General features: G+C 41.9%; 2 protein-coding genes and 2 non-coding genes across 7 annotated transcripts in view; 1 reads left to right on the top strand and 3 right to left on the bottom strand.

Moving 5' to 3' along the window:
- The window catches only part of SH3D19 (SH3 domain containing 19), a 240,745-nt gene that overhangs the window by 169,222 nt on the left and 49,941 nt on the right, over window positions 1-21,582 (top strand). For 3 of the 4 annotated variants that reach the window (XM_055336635.1, XM_055336637.1, XM_055336638.1), the window contains one exon: window positions 877-6,276. The exons of the other annotated variant lie outside the window; for it this stretch is intronic. In XM_055336635.1, coding sequence (XP_055192610.1) covers window positions 877-993 — 117 coding nt within the window. In that variant the 3' untranslated portion in view covers window positions 994-6,276. Of the gene's footprint in view, window positions 1-876; window positions 6,277-21,582 lie in introns of those variants that run through there. 4 annotated transcript variants of the gene reach the window in all.
- Window positions 14,602-18,892, bottom strand: RPS3A (ribosomal protein S3A). The gene is made up of 6 exons (XM_055336641.1): window positions 18,755-18,892; window positions 17,890-17,993; window positions 17,356-17,543; window positions 15,829-16,037; window positions 15,148-15,257; window positions 14,602-14,971 (listed from the first exon to the last, which is right to left on the bottom strand). The coding sequence occupies exons 1-6, from the start codon at window positions 18,814-18,816 to the stop codon at window positions 14,850-14,852; spliced, it is 795 nt and encodes a 264-aa protein (XP_055192616.1). The 5' UTR covers window positions 18,817-18,892; the 3' UTR covers window positions 14,602-14,849.
- Window positions 15,466-15,535, bottom strand: LOC129517056 (small nucleolar RNA SNORD73). The gene has a single exon (XR_008665940.1). It is a non-coding gene; the product is annotated as a small nucleolar RNA SNORD73 (small nucleolar RNA).
- On the bottom strand, window positions 16,724-16,796 carry LOC129517055 (small nucleolar RNA SNORD73). Its single transcript, XR_008665939.1, has one exon. It is a non-coding gene; the product is annotated as a small nucleolar RNA SNORD73 (small nucleolar RNA).

Raw genomic sequence — 21,582 nt, forward strand, 5'->3', positions numbered from 1 at the left:
GATGTTGGGAAAAAGGCAATTACAGTAAAAGCCTCTCTAAGTAAAAAGTCCACTATAAAACATAGTAGCCATGTTCCCAATGGTTAGCAAAACCAGCCCTGAAATCGAACTAGATTGGGATCCTGTCCCTACCACTAACTAGACACACAGCCCTGAGGAAGCTATTTAATCTCTTCCGAGCTTCAGGTTCCTTCTTTTTAAAATAAAGAAGTCTATAAAAATCTCTCTCTAAAATGGCAAAATAAGAGTACCCACCTCTAAGACTACAGTGTTGTTCAAGTAAGTTAATTCCTATAAAGTGCATAAAGTAGGACTACCTGTATATAGTAAGCACATGGACTCTCTTACCTTCAATGGTTTGCTTATGTGTCCCCTTCAGTGGGGCGCTGCCTGCCTAGAACTAATGAGATGGCTACCCCACACTTTCTGTCCTCCTGGACTAGCTTGATTATTTGCCTCCCTACTCTTAGATGAGGTCTTTATTCCTTGCTGTATCCGTAATACTCAACAGTGTCTGACACATACTGGGTGCTCTAAATAATTGTTATGTGAAAAAATACATATATAACATATATCTAGTACTGTTATTAAAGAATTTTAATTAGGAGTAGTGAATTTGGGGGGCACAAAATACGAGCAGGAAAATAAAAGTGCTGTGAGGGTGCCAAGGAATGGGCTCAGAGGAGAAAAGGCATCCAAGCAAATGGTGTCATAAATCATAGATCATATGTGTGGCATATCATTTAATCCCCTGGGCAAATCAAGATCAGAGAGTTACATCAAGAAAGATAAACCATGCCTGTCCGGGTAGGCTGCTTACCATGCTTATTCTCAACAGAAAAATAATGATTATTTCCAATTTTTGTCTTCGGACAGGCTGGAGACATCATAACAGAGCTGGAATCTGTAGATGATGACTGGATGAGTGGAGAACTAATGGGAAAATCTGGAATATTTCCCAAAAACTATGTTCAGTTTTTACAAGTCAGCTAAAGGTGAAGCTTGACGGTGTTCTTTGGCACAAGAACTCACTTGAATATCACTTTGACTATCAGATATGTTTTTGCACTATTTTTTTAAACTGAAAGAAATATCTATGCTGTCCATGGTACACTAGAATTTTCTGAAAGCAGAATACGTCTAGATTTTGTAGTCAGCTTTCATTCACAGTAGAAACATACACATGGAAACCGATGAGCAACCCTCGGTATCCTCCCAAGGAGAACATCAGGCAGCATTAGCAGGGCAGATACCCACTTCCCGCAGGGAAAGTGTCAGGCGACATGGGAGCATGGGGAGGCTTACAGGCAGAAGTTGCACTTGGACATCTTTGCATCAGCATAAGGAAATTAACCATGCTTCTTCATTTTTTACTGTAGTTTAAAAAGAGGACATTTAATATTCTCCATGCTGTAACTATCAGGATATGTTTGGTCATCTAAATTTCATTTTTGACATTCAAATGAATTCTAACCATTTAAGCTCATTATCATTATTACCAGGGCAAATCTTTGCTTCAGGTGGGGGCACTTTATTAAATAGTGGGAGCCTTTATTAGCACTTGGTGAATCTGCTTGTGCTCATCAAATGCTCCTTGTGTTAAAAGTATTTTCCCTTTGTCCAAGGACTTTAAAGGGGGTTAAAATTTGATGTATCTTAGTCAAAAGAGCCAAAACCATCCTGAAATGCCATGCTAATACAACTAACCCCTCCACATACCTGCCATACCTTCTTTCTTCCATGTATACTTTATGTTAACGGGGTTATTATAAAGCACATCTCCTGAATCTGCAATCATTCTTTTGACAATTACTGGTGCCCAAAGAAACATTCATTTTCTTTGTGTTACCCCAGTAATATATAAAAACTGTATCTTGTTAGAGTGGTACATTATGAATCACATATATCTCCGAATACAAAGCAACTGTTAAAACAGAAAACACCAAACCCCCATAGCTCATTTCTTCCCACTGTAATCAGAATGAAAAGTAATTTAAGAAGACTGAAGGCTGATACTTCTTTGGGTTTTTTTCTCCACCTCATTCCTGCAGAAATTACTAGGGTAAATAAAAAACCACTTTCCTCCTATCCATTTGTTATACATTCCAGACTTAAGATGAAAGTGGTTCTTCATGTGACTGAATCAATTACAGTTTATGGGCTTAGCCCAAACAGGTCGAAGACAATCTTCCAAGCAGATCAATGGAATAGCATTTCGTTGGAAATGTAAAACACTTCCCCAACAACCTTCACAATTTTCTTCTGTTTTTGAGAAGAGTTTTGTATGCTTGGCCACTTTTTAGCTTTTGTCATATTGTTTGCCACTGTCCAGAAAGTTAGGCACCAGTTGTCGTTATGTGAATGCCATGTGGGGTTCTATAAAGGAGGAGATGTTCCCTTTGTCTTTGAGGGAAGTTCATCTTCCAGTTATATGGTTAATTGATTTTGGAGTATGGGAGCTGGGCTTGTTTTGTTTTACATTTTGGCTAAAGAGGACAGTATAAAGAAAACTCTTGTCAAATCTCACTTAAGAGTAATTTCATGAGGAATTAATGACTTAGAGCATTATCTCAACTACATCCTTATTTGCAGTGGGGTGCACAACGGCAAGAAGTGGAGGATGTGTGTGGAATAGGACATGAGGTGTATTATTTTGCCTGTAATTTTGACATCATTTATCAAAGATCGTGAAAGCCTAGCTTTATTGGAGAAAAAAATCCCTCTTAAATTTCGGCCTTGTGTTAGCAGAATGATAAGTGCAATAGTTGTAAATCTACTTGACACTATAATAAACTGAACTGAACTTTTCAAAGTCCTTTTCTCATACTACACTGAGTTTTTTGAGAATGGAGATGGTACCTTTGTATCTCCAGCCCTTTGCACCATATAAGCTCAATAAAGGTTGGTTTGTTGGTTGGTGGGGGTTGGATGATTGATTGGTTGGATGGAAAGCTTTCACATGTAGCAATACTGTCTTGAATCCCCAAAGATCCAATATCTTTGCTCTTTAACTTTTTTTTTAAGATTTTATTTATTTATTCATAAGAGACACAGAGTGAGAGACAAAGACAGAGACACAGGCAGAGGGAGAAGCATGCTCCATGCAGGAAGCCCAATGCAGGACTCAATCAATCCTGGGACTCCAGGATCATGCCCTGGGCCAAAGGCAGGCGCTAAATGCTGAGTCACCCAGGGATTCCCCCTCTTTAACTTGTTGACAAAAATCTTTATTGAGACAAAATTCACAGTTTTGTATCATTTCATTCCTTCATGACTATATTTTTTGCTTGCCACTTATTACCCACTCAACTGATAAAAGGCCATGATGTTGCTCAGTATGGGTTTTCATAGGTACCTCCTTGTTCTCTGTATTGATTGAATGCAATTTTTATACTCAGTGAATTTCATAGGGGAGAAATAGGAATGTATTCTTTTTCCTTTCCATAATTTTAGGTGAAACTTGATATTGTGCGTCCAAGCTTTCTCAAACTAGAATCTTGGGATCCTTTTTCTTTAGTAGGTTGAAACAAGGGAAGTCATTTAATACATCATTATCATCTTTTGAAAAACTTTAGATTTTTAAAAGATGTCCTTGTTTATGTGAGGGGCAGGTAATGTAATGTATCTGTCATTGTGCTCCTGGAAATCATAGGTTTTACATATATCCTGAAACATTCATAGTGAAAAACAATCAGTGTATTTATCAAGATTTATTGTTAGAACTAACATTTGAAAAAAAAACAAAATATTTTCCTATGGTATCTGTTACACATCAGTACTCTTAATAATTTTTTTTTATTCAGTTTCTTAACTGAGTAAGTCATTGTTATAGTCATTAATGGTTTATCCCTTTTAATTAGTGCCAGATGCATGTGGCCCATATGATTCATAATTCAATGCCATTTTGAATACTTAATAGTGAATTTTTTCAAACTAATAGGAAATCATTTCTAACCTATGCCTTTTTACTTCGCTGTAATTATAGTGGAGGAAAAAATACAAAGCCTAAGTCAGAACAGCAGCACCATCTAGGGGCCTCTCTCCTAATTGCAAGCTCATCCTGTTAAATGACGGAAGGGTCTGCAGACCAGAACTCAACCTGCACAGGTTAAATGATTTATTTGCCTAAGGTCATACAGGGACGGCGGAGCAAAACCTAGCTGGCTCTACTGATTCCCAATTGAGTACCTTTTTCCATTTGTGATGCTAAAGTAAACCATTTCTCTTTAGCAATTAAACAAGTAGATTTGATCTGATTTATTGTTCTGTAAACATAACTTCTCAGGTATAATACTTGTGGTTAGAATGAATTGAGGGGATTAATTAAAGCCTTGAATTTCTTTCTCTTCAAGAAAAAAAGAAAATTCCTGCTTAGTTTCTCAGTTTTATGTAGGCAATTTGTATATTAACTGATTACCTAGAAATTCAAACATGAACTGATCTATTGATGGGGATTCCTTTTTGCTTAATAGGGAATTTATGAATGCTTGAAACATTAGGTCATGAAAAAGTCTGTCTGTAGGGCTGTGTTCTTGGTAGGAGCAAAAAATTCCTAACTCTAGGTTTTCATACACATATAGTGCAAAACACTGTTTTTTTTTTTAGTATTTTGGAGTCTAATAGATTAACTCAGGCAGTGTTAAGGTAATAAATTTATATTTCAGAGTCTGGGATATATCCTGAACTTTTTTTAAAGAAAGAATCTGTATGTAAGCCCTGGGTTATTTATTTTTCTTCAAATACTGTAAATTAGGCAATAACTCAATGATTTAACTTTCAGGAGAAGTATCAATTAAAATTCATAATTTAGAAAGGAAAATCACCTATTAATTATCTGTCCTCTTTTAACAGAAATCAACTGAGACTCTTAATACCAAAATACCCATATTTAGTTCTTCTTTACAATTAAAAGGACAGCGGCATTTATTTCTTCAATCATACCTAAGTTTTTTTATTCAATAGAGCCCTGACTCAGAGGACCACAGAGGCCCACCACATTGTTTCCGAATCCCAGGTAGCTTATGACTGAAGAGCAGAGTTGTTAATTCCAAACAGCATCAGAGCATGTAACTAAGCGTTCAATGCAGTACTCTAGGATTGCTTTGTACAGACACACCTCAGTGATATTGGGGATTCAGTTCTAGACCACTGCAATAAAGTGAATATCACAATAAAGCAAGTCAGATGAATATTTTGGTTTCCCAGTACAAATAGAAATTCTGTGTATACTATACCATAGGCTATCAAGTGTGCAGTAGCATCATGTCAAAAAAAATTTACATACCTTAACTTTAAAATACTTTATTGCCAAAAAATGATAACCATATCTGAGCTTTCGGTAAGTTGTAATCTTTTTGCTGACAGAGGGTGTGGCCTCGATGTTGATGGCTGTTGACTGACCAGGAAGGTGATGCTAAGGGCTGGGGTGGCTGTGGCAGTTTCTTAAAATAGGACAACAGTGAAGTGTGCCACACTAATTGACTCTTCCTTTCATGAACAATTTCTCTGTAATGTGATGCCAATTAATAGCATTTTATCCACAGTAGAACTTCTTTCAAAATTGGAGCCAGTCCTCAAACCCTGCTGCTGCTTTATCAACTAAATTTACAGAATATTCTAAATCCTTTGTTGTCATTTCAACAGTCTTCACAATATCCTCACCAGGGATGGATTTCATCTCTAGAAATCACTTTCTTTGCTCATCCATGAGAAGCAACTTCTCATCCCTCCAAGTTTTACCATGAGATCACAGCAATTCAGTCTCATTCAGGCTCCACCTCTAGTTCTAGTTCTCTTGCTTTTCCCACCACATCTGCGGTTACTTCCTCCACTGAAGTCTTGAACTCCTCAAAGTCATCCTTCAAGATTGGAATCAACTTCTTCCAAACTCCTGTTCATGTTGATATTCTGACATCTTCTCATGAATCATAACTGTTCTTAATGGCATCTAGAATGGTGGATCCTTTCAGAAGATTTTCAATTTACTTTGACCAGATGCAATAGAGGAATAAGCTATCTATGGCAGTTGTAGCCTTGTGAAATGTATTTCATTTCATTAAGAACACTCAAAAGTTGACATTATTCCTTGATCCATGGGCCACAGAATGGACGTTGTGATAGCAGGCATGAAAAACGATGACGTCCACCTCCATCAGAGTTTTTGGGTGACCAGATGCATTGTCAGTGAGCAGTCATATTTCAAAAGGAATCTTCTTCTCTGAGCAGTAGGGCTCAACAGTGAGCTTAAAATGTTCAATAAACCATGTTGTAAACAGATGAGTTGTCTTCCAGGCTTCATTGTCCCACTAATAGAGCACACGGAGTAGATTTACCAGCACTTGTAAGGGCCTAGGATTTGAGGAATGATAAATGAACACTGGCTTCAACTTAAAGTCACCTGCTGCATTAGCTCCCAACAAGAGTCAGCCTGTCCTTTTAAGTTCTGAAGACAGACATTGACTTCTCCTCTCTAGCTATGAAAGTCCTAGGTGGTTGGTGTCTTCTTCCAACATACACTTTTTTTCATCTACATTGAAAATCTTTTGTTCAGTAAAGTGTAGCTACTTTAATGAATTATATTAGCTGGATCTTCCGGATAACTTGCTGCAACTTCTCCATCAGCACTTGGTGTTTCACCTTGCGCTTTGATGTTATAAAGATGGCTTTTTACCTTAACCCTCATGAACTAGCTTCTGCTAGCTCCAGACTTGTCTTCTGAAGCTCCCTCACCTCTCCCAGCCATCATAGAATTGAAGAAGTTCAGGCCTTCTCTGGATTAGGCTTTGGCATAAGGGAATATTGCAGATGGTCTGAGCTTCTATCCAGACACTCAAACTTCTCTGTGTCACCAGTAAGGATGTTTCACTTTCTTACCATTCATGTGTTTACTGGAGTAGCACCTTCCCTTTTCTTCAAGAACTTACCTTTGAATTCACAATTTGGCTAACTTTCATGCAAGAGGCTTAGCTTTTGGCCCATCTCAGCTTTCTACATGCCTCCTTCACTAAACATAATCATTTCTAGCTTTTGATTAAAGTGAGAGAGATGCAACTCTTCCTTTCACTGGAGCACTTAGAGGCCATCGTAGGATTATTAATTGGCCTAATTTCAACATTATTGGCCTCGGGGAAACGATAATAATATCAAAGATCGCTGATCACAGATAGCATTATAAATATAATAATAATGAAAAAGTTTGAAATATTGCAAGAATTACCAAAATGTGGCACAGAGACACACGCTGAGCAAATACTATTGGAAAAATGGCACTGATAGGCTTACTTGATGCAGGGTTGCCACAGACCTTCAATTTGTAAAAACAACAACAACAAAAAAAAAAAAACCAAAAAGAGTTTCTGCATAGTGCAATGGAATGCAATAAAATGAGTTATGCCTGTACCGAGGAGACTGTGGTGTCTTCTCTTTAGACATATGAAATGTCAAAGCTATTAAAAAATAAATACACAGTGATGAAAAAATTATCCAATCTGTTTATATATACAGACCACTCTAAGGGAAAATAAATATTAGTGAGCAGAGGCCTGCATCATTGCTGGTGGTCAGAGGGGTTTCGCTGGGCTATGAGAAGGTTCATTGTCCATTACCATGAGAGAGTTTGGGGCAAGGTCCAAGAGCAACAGATTATAGAGCACTAAAGCACCATGCCTCTAGAAGGCTAACTACCCAGTGGGAGGATTGCCCCTATGCAAGTGTGTCAGGTCTGTTCCCACTAGATAGAGATGGATGGCTGCTAAAGCACATTGTATTTGATGGACACAAGGAGGGACTACTTGATAAAGAGAAGAAGGGCAAATGATAAGATCAAAGAACCTGAGTACCCCTGGAAAGATGAAACTCAGAATTACTCCCACAAATAGGGCTGCCAGGCAGACCTCAATACTGATGATCCCTACAAGCCAGCAGCCAAGTCACTCAAGCTGGTGCCCAACTGCAGAAAGTAAGGTTTTCTTCTTTAGGATTTGGTAATAAGGACCACTGGCATCAGGCCATAGATGGCAATAATAACCGTAAGCACTGGAATGTTGGACAGTACGATCAGATCTAGCCATGTGATTTCCTGGGGGTGGTGCCCAAGCCACCATACAGAGCCGTACATGGAGCCAAAGTCCTGAATACCATGGCAGCCAAGAAGCCCACGACAGAGAGGTATGTTTAGATTTGGTTCCAGACCTAAGTAGGTAGGAAGGAGTAAGTTCATAGTGTGGGAGGCATATCCCAGAATGGGACAGACGCTAAAATGCCACATGTCCATGACCTAGTTGGTTAGATCCACTTTTTTTTTTAAATTAGAGCATAATTTGCATAAAATGTATAGATATTAAGTATATAATTCTGTGAGTTTTGACAATTCTGTATACTCATAAGTATCAATAAATACATAGAACATTTCCATCACCATCGAAATTTTCTCATGCCTCTTTCCAGTCAGTCATCACATCTCGCCCTCCTCCTCCACCTCCTTCCCCCAGCAGACAATCACTGTTCTGATTTCTATCACCAAAGATTCATTTTGCCTGCTCTAGATTATCATAAAAATGAAATAACATAGTTAAATTGTTATGGAGTGAAATAGACATATTTAATTTTCTTAAAAAGCTGCCTGTTTGGGGCACCTGGGTCGCTCAGTTGGTTAAGTGGCCAACTCTTAATTTCAACTCAGGTCATGATCTCAGGGTCCTGGGATTGAGCCCTGCTCAGCAGGGAGTCTGTTTGAGATTCTCTCTCCCCTGCCCCTCCCTCCACTCTTGCTCACTCACTCGCTCGCTAAAATAAATCTTAAAATTAAGAAACTGCTTGTTTTCCAAAGTGTACTATTTTACACTCCATTAATGATATTTAAGAGTTCTAGTTACTGCACTCCTTAACCAGCATTTGGTTTGTCCTTTTTTTGTTGTTGTTGAAGATTTTATGATTTATTTTGAGAGAGTAAAAGAGCAAGAAAGAGAGCATGCAAGCAGGGGGAAAGAGCAGAGGGAGAGGGAGAAGCAGACTTCCTGGTGAGCAGAGAGCCAGACATGGGGCTCAAACCCAGGACCCTGACATCATGACTGAGCCAAAAGGCAGATGTTTAACTAACTGAACCGCTGAGCCACCCAGGCGTCCCCTGCAATAATTTCTTAACCTTGACTTCATGAGTGGTCTTAGCAAGTGGAAGCTCACTACACTTGCTTTCACACTTGCATTGCCTATCACAGTGTTATATCCAATAGAGGATTAATCAATTAAATTGGCGTGACTAGATATTTAATACTATTAAATTATTGAAATTTAGAAGTATATTAATAGGATTGTGGTTATGTTTTCTTTTTAAGGAATCATTTACATTTAATATCTAAAATTTGCTTCAGAATAATTGAGGAGAACGTGTCAAGAGCTGTGCAGTGTTTTGACATTTTACCCAACTTACAAGCTGGAAAGTTGGCCTGTCACAGTCTCAGGGATGCTGGCAAAAGACATGAGACTCCTGGGTCAGAAATTAAAGGACTCTGTTACAGCAAACCAACAGCCGAAGCCTCATGTTCATTTGTTCCAGTTCCCGGGCTCCTCAGATCCCACAGACGTAACGCAAAGGGCCCGTGATCCAGGGGGCTGGGTTACAGAAGAGGAGCACTGAGGCTTAGCTCTTGCACTAAGCGGAAGCAAGCCTGCTCCTTGTCCAGGGGGAGACATCACATCACCCCTCAAGATTGCTCACAGGGATGCAAACCAAACCTGAGAAACGGCCCCGTAAAGAGCAGACAGAGAACTGTATTCTTAGCGTACTCCCCGAGGGCACGCAGGGACACGCGGGCTCTGTGGCAGGTGCCTCCCAAATCACTGCTCAGTGCGACAGAGGCCTCCTTGGCCAGATTGGACTTTTTACACGAATGTGTTCCACCAACCACTCTGATTAATCAAGAGGTTAGAATCGCACAGCATGTGTAACTACGACTATTATCTGTAAGACTTGAAGCAACAGACAAAGCCAGCGTGTGGTACTGACCTCATTCTCACCAGGATTCCACACTTAGCCAGCTGTGTAGGAAGCCCTAGAGGGTAGCAGTAGCTCTTCTTTGAGGCAGCCACGATGCGGTCCAAGGCCAGGCCATTATTCATTATGAACCGTACAAGTGAGCTTCAGCTGACCCGCTGATCTTTGGTGTCATTGGCAATAGTTAGAGGGGCAGTAGATGGGCGAAAAAGCAACCCTTGCTCATTTTTTTCCCATCCAAAAATATGACCAAAAGGACAGAAGTCCCTTCACTTCAGAATTTGTTAAACCTGATTTGAATCATCATCACATTGGTTTAAATCACATGGACAGTGTCACCAAATAGTTGCAGCTCCACTTGCCATTTTTGCCATGTGATCAGACTGAATGAAGTTTGTGTTGATCTTTGAGTTTGTGCACGTTTGCATCTGGGAGCTACCGTTGATGGCATCAGGCGTAGCAGAATAGTTCAGAACCAACTATGTCTAGATGAGGTTTCTTGTTTTCATAGCACATGGACACATGACAAACCCAGCAGCAGGTCACTGTTCGCTGCAACTGCCACATGATTTAGGTAACAGTTTTGGGTTTTGTTTCTTTTTTTTTTAAGTATTTATTTATTCATGAGGGACACACAGAGACAGAGAGAGAGGCTCTCTGAAGGGAGCCTGATGTGGGCCTCAGTCCTGGGACCCCAGGGTCACACCCTGAGCTGAAGGCCGACGCTCAACCGCTGAGGCACCCAGGCGTCCCTAAGTAACAGTTTCGGATTAAGGTTAGCCATTCTCAGCTGGGAGCAATTTCTCCTCCCAGGGGACATTTGGCAACGCCCAAAGACCCTTTTGTCACAGCTAGGGGAAAGGTGCTACTGGCAGCTAGTGGGTAGAGGTCAGTGGTACTGCTAAACACCCCACAATGCACAGAACAGCCCCTCACAACATTGAGTTATCCGGCCTAAAATACTAATAGTGCCACGACAGAATGACCTAGATAACAGTGTACCTTAATCGCTGCCCCTCCCTCCCTCCTAGGGCCTGTTTTCTCCTTCGGTGCTGGGGAAAGATATTTATAATTTCATCTTTTCTCCAGTCAACCCCACTCTCACGCAGACCTTTTGTCCTGATTATCACCCAGGAGGCAGCACAGAGGAGACGATGCTTTCCTCAGGATTGCCATATTCTGTAACGCCAACTACCTTACTCAGGTATGTAGGACAGGTAAAGGTGAGGGTGGTAGAATCAGAAACCTGTTCTCAATTCTCAACAGTGCTAGATATTTGTGGGTAGTAGAAAGCCATGAAATAGCCATCAGATACTCTTTGCTACTCTTGGTTTTCCAGACCAAGAACATGGCACATATGATATTAGATTCAAGGGCTACAGTTGTTTGGTCAGTTGATCAGATTGGACCAGCAACATAACCTAAAAATGTGTCAACAGCGCTGAGACACCATCAGTCGCTCTGAGCAGTGGCAATATAGGCAGTCTATCAGTCTGTGCCTTCATTTACCTCGAAACAAATGAGCCAACTTTTGGCAGGAGGCACAAGTCTGGCATACACCAAGAAAGAGTTTATTTACTGTGTGCACAGCCCCAACAGTGAACGTGTGGCCCGGTGGAGGGGGGCAGTTTGGGTGGTGCAGGCTTGATCAGTAGTTTGATTCTACCAGCTCATGTCAGAGCTGGACTTTACCAGAGGCATTATTTACATGCATTTATTTTTTATCTGCCTGAACAAGTCTTTCAAGTGGCAAACCAGATGGCTGAGCCACGGGCAAAGTCAGCAAAGGGGACTGTTCATCAAGGGAGGAATTGGCAGATCTGAGAACCGCCTGGAGTTCATCCCACTGAGCAGTGACCACACTCACTTCAGTTCTGCACAGCATAAAGAATACCATCAGCTTTCAACTTAGCTGAGCCACCAGTGATTGAGATGGTGTATTTAGGGGATCTCTATGAAGTGAGAGCCCTGATGAGCCAGCAGCTGTGCTTCAGGCCGTGGGGTGGGAGGCATGGTTTCCGGAGTAACTATTAGTGCTTCATGCAAAATGAAGATGCTAAAGCTGCTGCAATTTTTACTTGACCAGGAAGGCCCATTTACTGAGACCTATGCTGTCTCCAATACCCAAAGCATCCAAGAGTTGGGAAACATCCCTATTGGGTGATAAAAACCAGTCAAGGCCTATGAGACTGAGGGTTCGGACTATCCAGCTAATGGGATATCTATATAGTGAAAATACTGGCCATCAAAGGGTTGAGGCCCCTGTGTTAAATCCTGGCCCACCTGCTGGTAAGGAATGGCAGGGGAGCTTGTCCTATTAACTTTTCTAGAAGTAGCAGTGCTCTGAATGGGATAGATCTCAGGCTTAGCAGCAGGATATGTAGTAGTACACTAGACTGACCCAGAGGCACAGGCACGCGCGCACGCACACACAATTTATTTAGAAAATACTTGTTAATTTCATTGCAAGTTCTGCCCAAACTCTACCAGTTAATTTGAATGCTGTTTCCGTATTTATAGCAGGTGTCAATAAGCTTTATCTCTAAAGGGCCAATGTGCAAATTTAAGGATACCGTGTAGGCATGAGGAGCAGAAACAAAATCTCCACAAAATTTTTATTAACAAAGTTGACACTGTACAGTTGAGTAATTTTTCTTAATAGAAGTCTTTCTTTTGGAGTTGAGGATGACATCTCCCTTAGTGTTCAAGTCAGCAGTCCCCATCAACTGCAAATATTCACCTATTAGCGCTGATTTGTAATGAGATTTTATGTATCGCATCTTTGAAGGGGTCTTTTCAGATGGGTGACGCAAAACAGGGAGTCGTTATGTCACTGCAGTTTGCATTGTACCCCATCTTCCTGTGAAGTGACCAGTGTGATCTGTCACGTTAGTACACGCTTCCAAATGAGTAGTACTACTCAGATGTACACATTCAAGAAGCAAAAGCCAATTTAAAAAAACAAAAAGCAAAAGCCAGCTTTCAGATCAAGTGTTAGTTTTGCTGCCCGATCCGATCATGCCCTAACACAAAGGTCTTCGGTGACCTTCAGTAACCAATTTTTGAAGATTCCTGTATCCCTGGTAACAACAGTTGTTTTCTAAGACCAAAGTAAAACTGTTCCAATTAATAGATAAAAGCCACACATATTCTATGTATTAAGTTTGTAAGATACTTAATACGGGAAACAGGAAACAATTACCCTTTACAGGAGCTTCCACTGGATGGATGTTACCCACCTTCAAGTTGGCTTAGAAGAGAACTTGAGTAAACCCACCATCAAACGGGCCAAACCATTTTCAAATGAACCTTTGTTAAAAGAGCTGGGTTGCCTGGGTGGCTCAGCAGTAGAGTGTCTGCCTTCGGCTCAGGGCATAATCCTGGTCCTGGAATACGGTCCCACATCAGGCTCCCTGTGAGGAGCCTGCTTCTCCCTCTGCCTAGGTCTCTGCCTCTCTCGAAAAAATAAAATCTTAAAAAAAAAAAAAAAAGCTAAAAGAGCTGTGCCAAGACCTGTGCAGATGTAGCAGATTGGAGTTTGGCTACTGATTTTATCTAAATGATGTCCAGCACAAAGATAAAACATTTAACCCAATTCATGGCACCTACCCCTTAATGAGGCCTCTTTAGACCCAACTTCCGTCCACCCTGGAAAGTCCCGGTCATTTGAGATCCAAATGTACAATTGTTTTATTGAAAACATTTGCTTCACTATGGGATATTAGTAGGGAATATCATTCATTCCTTTAATTCAACAAACACTGCACTTCTAGGCAATGGAGATACAGCAATCCTCGTACAATATTCTAGGAATACTTTTTAAAATTTTTTATTGAAAAAGCAGATTGAGGTGAAGGGCAGACAGGGAGAAGCATACTTCCTGCTGAGCAGGGGGGCCCAATGCCAGGGACTCCACGATCATGACCTGAGTGGAAGGTACCCCACACTTCATGGAGTATTCTAGTAGATACAAGTGAAAACTATAGAAAAATAATGGGAATTGGGAATGCTGGAGGACAGGGTACAATTTTTAATAGGCCAAGCCCATCATTAGGATCTACTGAGACTTCGAGGTACAGGAACAAGCACTGTGGCATTTAAGGGAACAGTATTCCATACGCAGAGAAAACAAGCCTTAGAACATACCTAGCCCACCCAGAATAGTAAGGACAACCTGGCTAGAAACATTAGGGGTACAGTAATAGGAGGTCAGAGGCAAGATCACCTGGGCCATTCAGTCAAGGCTCATGTAATCTTGCTTCTGACCTCTTATTACCTTAAGGTGGTACCTAAGGGAACCAGGTAGGCAGCTAACAGTCCAGGTGGTAATAATAGTGGCTTGCTCCAAAATGATCTCAATGAGGACGCCTAGGTGCCTCAGTGGTTGTCTGCCTGCCTTTGGCTCAGGTGGTGATCCTCGGGTCGTGGGGATCGACTCCCACATCAGGCTCCCTGCAGGGAGCCTGCTTCTCCCTCTGCCTCTCTCATGAATAAATAAAATCTTTAAAAAACATTGCTTATTGCCCAAAAGGGGGGGGGGTATATAGATCTACTTTTTCTATTTTAACAAGCCTTCCAGATGGTTTAAGAACCAGCTGAAAACATGCATGTTAAAAAAAGTTTCCTTTTATTAACCATCTAGAACACGTCCATCCAGATCACTACAGCTTAAAATAGATCACTACCCTTTTGTAGTTATTTAGTAGCCAAGAGCAATGGATAAGATCCATACAACAGTTCTGAAAAGTTCGCACTGTCAGTTCAGAACATCTGCTTCACCGAGCCTGATTATTTAAAAAGAATAAGAAATTAAACATCACAAATATGTTTTTATTTGTCACCATTAAATGTCTGAATTTTAAACAGATTCTTGGACTGGTGGTTCATATCCATCAGCTCGTTCAACTTTAGCACCGGTCTCATCCCCCGTAGCTTTTCCAGAACTACTACCTTCACCATGAAGCTCCATGAGTTTTCCCACTAAAAGAAAAAAAAAAAGTTAACAGCACACCGCTGTCTTAAGACAATGGCCTTCAATACCATAAGGTGACAGAAAAGCCATCATCTGGCCCCCCAAAAAAGAAAAAAAAACCCTCAAATGTATCTGGCCACACTCCGCTGCCCCCCCCCCCCCGAATCTAAGATTTTTCACTTACATTCAAACTTGGGCTTCTTCAGCATTTTTACTTTTCTAACAAAAACATCATGGAGTGGATAAATAGACTGACAAGCTTTTTCTATATCTTTTCCGATGCTGTCTGGAATCCTGTAAACCAGTAATGACAGAAAAGGATAAACTTATAAATATCAATACCTGCCTTATTTAATCCACTCAAATCTTCACATTAGACAATCTTTTATTGCACTTTTACAGCTAGAGGTTAAATGATCCGAATTATACAGCTAGTTAGTAGGAGAGTAAGCATTTGAGCATTCTGCCTTTTCTCTTCCACCCTCTTAGCCAACTGCATGGGAACATCAGAAAAATGTTAAGTTTTATCAGTGGTTGTCATCTGGGACCGAAACATTTTGTCATCATCTATTCCCATACATTATTCACGGTGGCAAGTTTTGCCTATTTTCTAATTAAGACAAAATCATTTCCTATGCTTCAAGTCTCACAAGCGGTCTGCCTTCAGACTGCTTCAACAAAATAAAGAAACCAAATCACATTTACTGAGCACTTAACATGCTTTCATTTCAAGAGATATACTTAAGCGTCTCACAGACAAGATTTAAACACAGGTCTGACTTCCACCTTGTTTCATACACTTTCCTTCAGCTCAGGGATAATCAGAGATTCAGAGTTATGTGGTATGAGGAAAAGAAACACTTACAATTTATTGACCACTTCTTTCAAGTCATTTGTTTGCACCTCTCGGGTCATGATTTCCATCATCTTTTTCCGGATTTGGCGGACCTGTTGGTGCTGAGCGTAAGAGGTCTTCCGAATCTGATTATTGCGTTTTTTAGTAAAACCAACACAAAACAGACGAAGCAAATAACCATCGGTAGTCTTTACATCAACATGAGCTTCAATCATGGTCTAGTGAAAAAAAGATATTGTCAGATATACCAGGTTTTAAGGTTATCAATTTATAGCCCTCATATTCTAATACAAAAAAAGCTAGAAAAAGTACTCATCATACAATATAAAGTATAATATAAACTACATGCCTAATTCACAGCACCTCCTTGAAGTGAACTTAGCAACAATTACTCCAAATCTTACTATCTTTCATATCTAATAAAATAAACACAGTCCCTTCAACTCTTCTTCTCTAGGTAACACTTCTATCCCCATCTCAACAGCACCCAGCCCCAGATTTTACATGCCAGCCTTTAATAGTCTATCCTTCCCACCCATCAACTGTATGACTCTATGTGAGAAACACGGTTAAGAGACTCTACATACACTTACCTTTTTAAAAAATGTCTGAATAGGTGAAATATCGCTCTAACACTAAATGCACTATTTTTAAATGTCCATCATGCTCCAAACTAAAGCCTGATGACGAGTAAATAATCATTTTCACAGCTAAAATGTAATAAAAAATCCACAACTACTTATATTATTGCCTAAAGTTAAAAAATGACTACTACTCTTGGGTAGCAACAAAAACTGAAATACCTCTGTATTTTGTATACTTCAGTTTTAAAAAAATGAGTAGTACACTTACAGCAAAAGAACCTTAAAATATTTCCAGAAATTCAAACATAAAAATCTTAGGGAATGTCAGAAGTAAATGTAGCGGTATAATCAATATGCATCATTTGGGACCGAAACATTTTGTCATCACTCATTCCCATATACATGACATCCCCATCCCCAAACCGAATGGTTTAGCCAGACACATCTGAACCAATGTCATTATTTCCTAGAACGATCCTTTCTAAAGGCTTTGTGTCAAGCTGTACTTAAACATGTTTACCTGGCTCTTATTTCATCTTCATAACTCTAAGAGGTGATACCCACCATTTTAGATAAAGGCATCAAGGGGCTTATTATTAGCAAGCTGTAAGTTACTTGCCAAAGAGAACACAATTGGGAAATGGAGCCAAGATTCCAACCTCACACCAGGAGCTCTGCCACTCTAACTCTGAAAACCCAACTTTAAAACTTGCAAGAAAATAGACAAGTAAATAAACAAGTCTTAAACTCCACTTAAATGGGAGGATCATGGCTTGCTTACTCCTTTACTCAATTTCAAGAGTGCCAATCCCAGAGTCAGCACTCTGGTAAAAGCAAACATCAAGGATTTAAAATGCAATGCGCTTCAAACACACATGCTCCTTTCTTATTGTAACAGGCCATCCTTGGCCACTCACGCCAAAGCACCATCCTAAGGAACTTTTGTTCTCACCTGCCATTTTTTGACCATGGAGCACATTTTGTCACGGGTAAGATCCATGCCATGGAAATTAGTCAGGCAGTTTTTGCCCTGCACATCCTCAGTGATTAGCTTGAATTTCCTAAATGCAACTTCATCATTCTGCAGATCAGCAAGGCTAACTTCAAAAACGCGACCCTTGAGACCATCAGACGCAATTTCTATAAAACAAGAATTGTCTTATTAACAGTAAGAACCACACAAAGCCAAGCCAACAAAGAACATTTACGCTAAAGTCGAACTTAGAAAGTTAATGGTAAGTTATCAAGACCCTAACTTTTGTTAATCGAATCCATCTGGACACCGATGACGGACAGTGCTAAGAGCCTTTGCACATTTTCTTAGTCCATCTAAGGCCCCACCTTTTCTCTACAAGTGTTTTTACCAGACATTAAGCATCACAGTAGCCAAAGCTGCAACCAAGAGGTATTTTCTTAATTCTTCCACCACAGAACCACCAGTAGACCTTAATTTATGAAAAATACAAAACAAGAATAAAATACTCACTGGTTCCTTGAGTTCTTGTGACTAGCGTTTTTCCAATATTTCTTATATTGAACATAGCTGGTGCTTTCACATCATACCAATCTTTCTTAGAAAATGGATCAACCCTGTATTCACAGAACACTTACGTGAGTTTTATCGTAGGTCACGTTATCCTTACTGAACTTTTAAAACTTTCCTCGTTCTAATGATTTTGAAGACCTAACTGGCACGTTAGCAACCGGAACCTGGGAAGAACCTGCTCCTCCCAGTGACGTGAGGGGCGCGTGTGCGAACCCAGCTCTTGCCGGCGATGTCCGCTTCACCGTCCCACCCGGACGCTCCGAACGCACCCAACTCCCCGCCGCGTCGGCTCTGCGACTACACAAGCAGCACGGCCTCCGAAGAACACGCACGTCCCTTCAACTTTACCGGGGCAGCAAACGCGTACTGGCAGCCCAGGCTCTTCAGGGACCCACCCGAGCTCATTAGGATCTCCAAGGGTCCCACCCAGCCCAGGGAGACGACGGGGTGCGAGGTCCTGGGTGGAGAGGGACCTCCTCAACCCCAGCCTTGGGAGCAGTACGACCGGTTGCTCGTGAGGTCTGCAAACCCCGGGAGCCCACAATACGGAACGCGCCGTCCCCGTGCAGCGTCGAGTTTAGCTCAGAAGAGACGCGCACAAGACCCAGAGGGCCAAAGACCAGAAGGCGGCCCGCGCCGGCGCAGCACCGTCGCCGTCAGGGCGCCGTGCCGGGTTTGCCAACCCTGCACGGCCCTCACAATCCATCGGGCATCCTCGCCATCCGGCCCCCGCTGCCGTCTAGAACCCGCCCGCCGAGCCCAGCGTAGCCGCAGAAGGCTGGGCGCCAGGAGAGGAGCCACTTACACTTTCTTCTTGGCTCCCTTTTTGCCGCCTTTCGTAAGGCGCTTGTTCTTGCCGACCGCCATGGCGCTGCTGCGGGAGCCAAAAGGGCGGAAGTGCAACTCACGCGAGAACTTAGGCGTCCTGGGAGAGGCGTGCCATCTGCGTGACCTTCGATCTTGCGTTTTTTCCGGCGTCAAGAATATCGCGACAACAGAAACAGGAACTGCGACGGTAGCTGCGACAGCGCCCTCACGTGTGTGGAGACCGCGCGGCGCGGACGGCCGTCCCGGGGCCTGGCGGGGAGGGGCCTCTGCCGCGGGCTCCGGGTGCGTTGGTTTCCGCGGCTCTGACGCCCGGAAGGAGGTTTCCGTGGCAGGCGGCAGCCCCTCCGCGTTACGGGCAGCGAACCTAGCGATTCGCCTGTTTCTTGTGGAGAGTGTGGCGTTTGGAGTCGGGCAGCAGGTCCGGTTTCAAATGCCAGCCCCCGTACTTAGCCCCGTGACTTGTCTGTGCTTCAGTTTCCTCGTATTTAAAAAGGAGATTGTAATATGATCTATACCCGCCTCATCAGGTGACTAGTAGGATCAAGTAAGTATGACTTTGGAGATGCTAGTGTGTGCACGTTGATAGGACCGCTGGTTAGTGGGGAACGTCCCCTGTGAGCGTCCGGTCACACGCGTGCTTTTCCAGGCGCTCGTTATACGTTGATGCGGGTTAATGTGATGGTTTCCTCGAGGGACTAGGAGTCCACTGTCCCAGATATTTTAATTTTTCAAGAAAAGCTGGAAATCGCCAAGTTTTTCATTTTGTGCAGGTGACGCAAAGAAAAAAAAAATTGTGTTTGATTGTAGGGCTTTAGCAGAACACATCCTGATCAGATGTGGCTCGTAAACGCCAAGTGGTGCAGCCCCTGCAAAGGGCCATCCCCTGGCCCATCCCCGCGGGGTGCTCAGTCACGGTCCTGGAGTTCTGGTCTAAACTGCCCCCTGGCGAGAGCCCCGCACCAGCCAGAAACCGGGTCCCACTCAAGGCCCCACAAACCTTTATTTAAATCCTGTGATCCCTTTCAGTCCTCCTACACCCTCCAAGGGTCCCACCCAGCCCAAGGAGACGAAGGGATGCGAGGTCTCCTACCCTCTACTCTCCCTAAATCTCCAATCCTGTTCTGAAACCTTTCAGTTGTCTTAATCTAAGGTGCCTGCAGCATAAAGTCATTATTTTAGAAAAATACGAATATACTTTACTGAATTGTGCACTTAAGAGTGGTAAAGATGGTAAATTTTATGGTTTGATTTTTTTTTGGGGGGGGGGGCTCTTAAAGATTGTATTTATTCGAGAGAAAGAGCATGGGTGGGGGTGGGGGGAAGGATAAGCAGACTCCCCACGGAGCAAGGAGCTGGACAGGGGCTCAGTCCTGAGACCCTGAGATCCTCATGCTTTGGTTTTTTGTTTGTTTTTTACCACAACAAAATCAAAATCCATTGCCAAGCCAACAAAAAAAAACCTCTTATGTGTCCCTGCTCATCCCCTTTCATCATCACCATGCCTTGGCCTTTACCGTCCCCCAACTCCTGTAGAAAATTCCCTATCCTGGGGAATCCCCTACCCTAGTCTGCCTTCAACTTGGGTCATGGTCCCAGGGTCCTGGGATTGAGCCCTGCATCCCGGAAGAGCAGGGAGCCTGCTTCTCCCTCTCCCTCTGCCTGCCATTTCCCCTGCTTGTGCTCCCTCTCTCTCAAAGAAATAAATACAATCTTTTAAAAAACAATAATAAAATAAAATTCCCTACCCTGGGGGCGCCTGGGTGGCTCAATCGGTTAAGGGTCTGCCTTTGGCTGAGGTCATGATCCCAGGGTCTGGGATAGGGGCTTCCTGTTCAACAAGCAAGGAGTTGGCTTCTCCCTCTGCCCACCCCCCCACCAAGCTCTCCCTCTTTCTTTCTCTCTTGAATAAAATCTTAAAAATAAATAAAATTCCCAACCCTAAACAGTTTTCTCTTCCCTTCATTCCTTTTCTCTCAGCAGCAAGCAAAACCTGTGCATTTTCAAGACTTTTCAGCCTCATTTCTTCTTTCAGTAAGAGATTGAGTCCCCAGACAAACAGGCTTTCCCTCAGACCTGCTCCCGGAAGACCGAGCACTACTTAACTTCTTAGTAACTATGGATTAAATGTGTTCCTTTCTCACGGTGAGCAGAAAGGACAGTGCAGTCATTTTCTTATTTGTACTCCCTTCTCTTAACACATCATAGGCTCTCAAAATATTTGTTGGTTAAACAAATAAGCGGTAGATGACATCAATGGTGTTCCCAGTCTTCTGGACTTTGTGGATCAATCCAGATTTTCAAAATAATTCTGGAACCAATAGAACTGCAATTTTTAAACGTTGCCAAACTGTAAAAAAGAAAACTGCCATTTATTATCTGCATCACTTCAATTTTAGATTATAATTTGACCCCAAAATAAAAAACAAAGAAACATATCCTCTAAAAGGTCCATTCTTTTAAATAAATAAATAAACTTTATGCAAACCTCTTATTTTTTTATTTTTTATTTTTTGCAAACCTCTTTAGACCATATTTTTTTGTCTCACTGCAGTGGCAAAAACGTGACCAGTGGAAATCAGCGAGTCTGTCTAAATATAATATTGAGTCTAACAAACTCTCTTTATTAATTCTATATTTGTAACCTTGACGAAGTTTACTCCAAGGTGGCAGTTCACTACTTTAAAACCTTCCCAGTGGAAAATGTTATAGATGTCCAGGCCACCTACTCCAGAATAAAAATCAAACTTGTCTTCTTCCTGGCCTGATTCCTCTCTCTGCCTGAGAGTGAAAAAGCCACAAAGGAGG

The sequence above is a fragment of the Nyctereutes procyonoides genome, unplaced genomic scaffold (genome assembly GCF_905146905.1).
Source record: "Nyctereutes procyonoides isolate TBG_1078 unplaced genomic scaffold, NYPRO_anot_genome, whole genome shotgun sequence".
Lineage (NCBI taxonomy): Eukaryota > Metazoa > Chordata > Mammalia > Carnivora > Canidae > Nyctereutes > Nyctereutes procyonoides.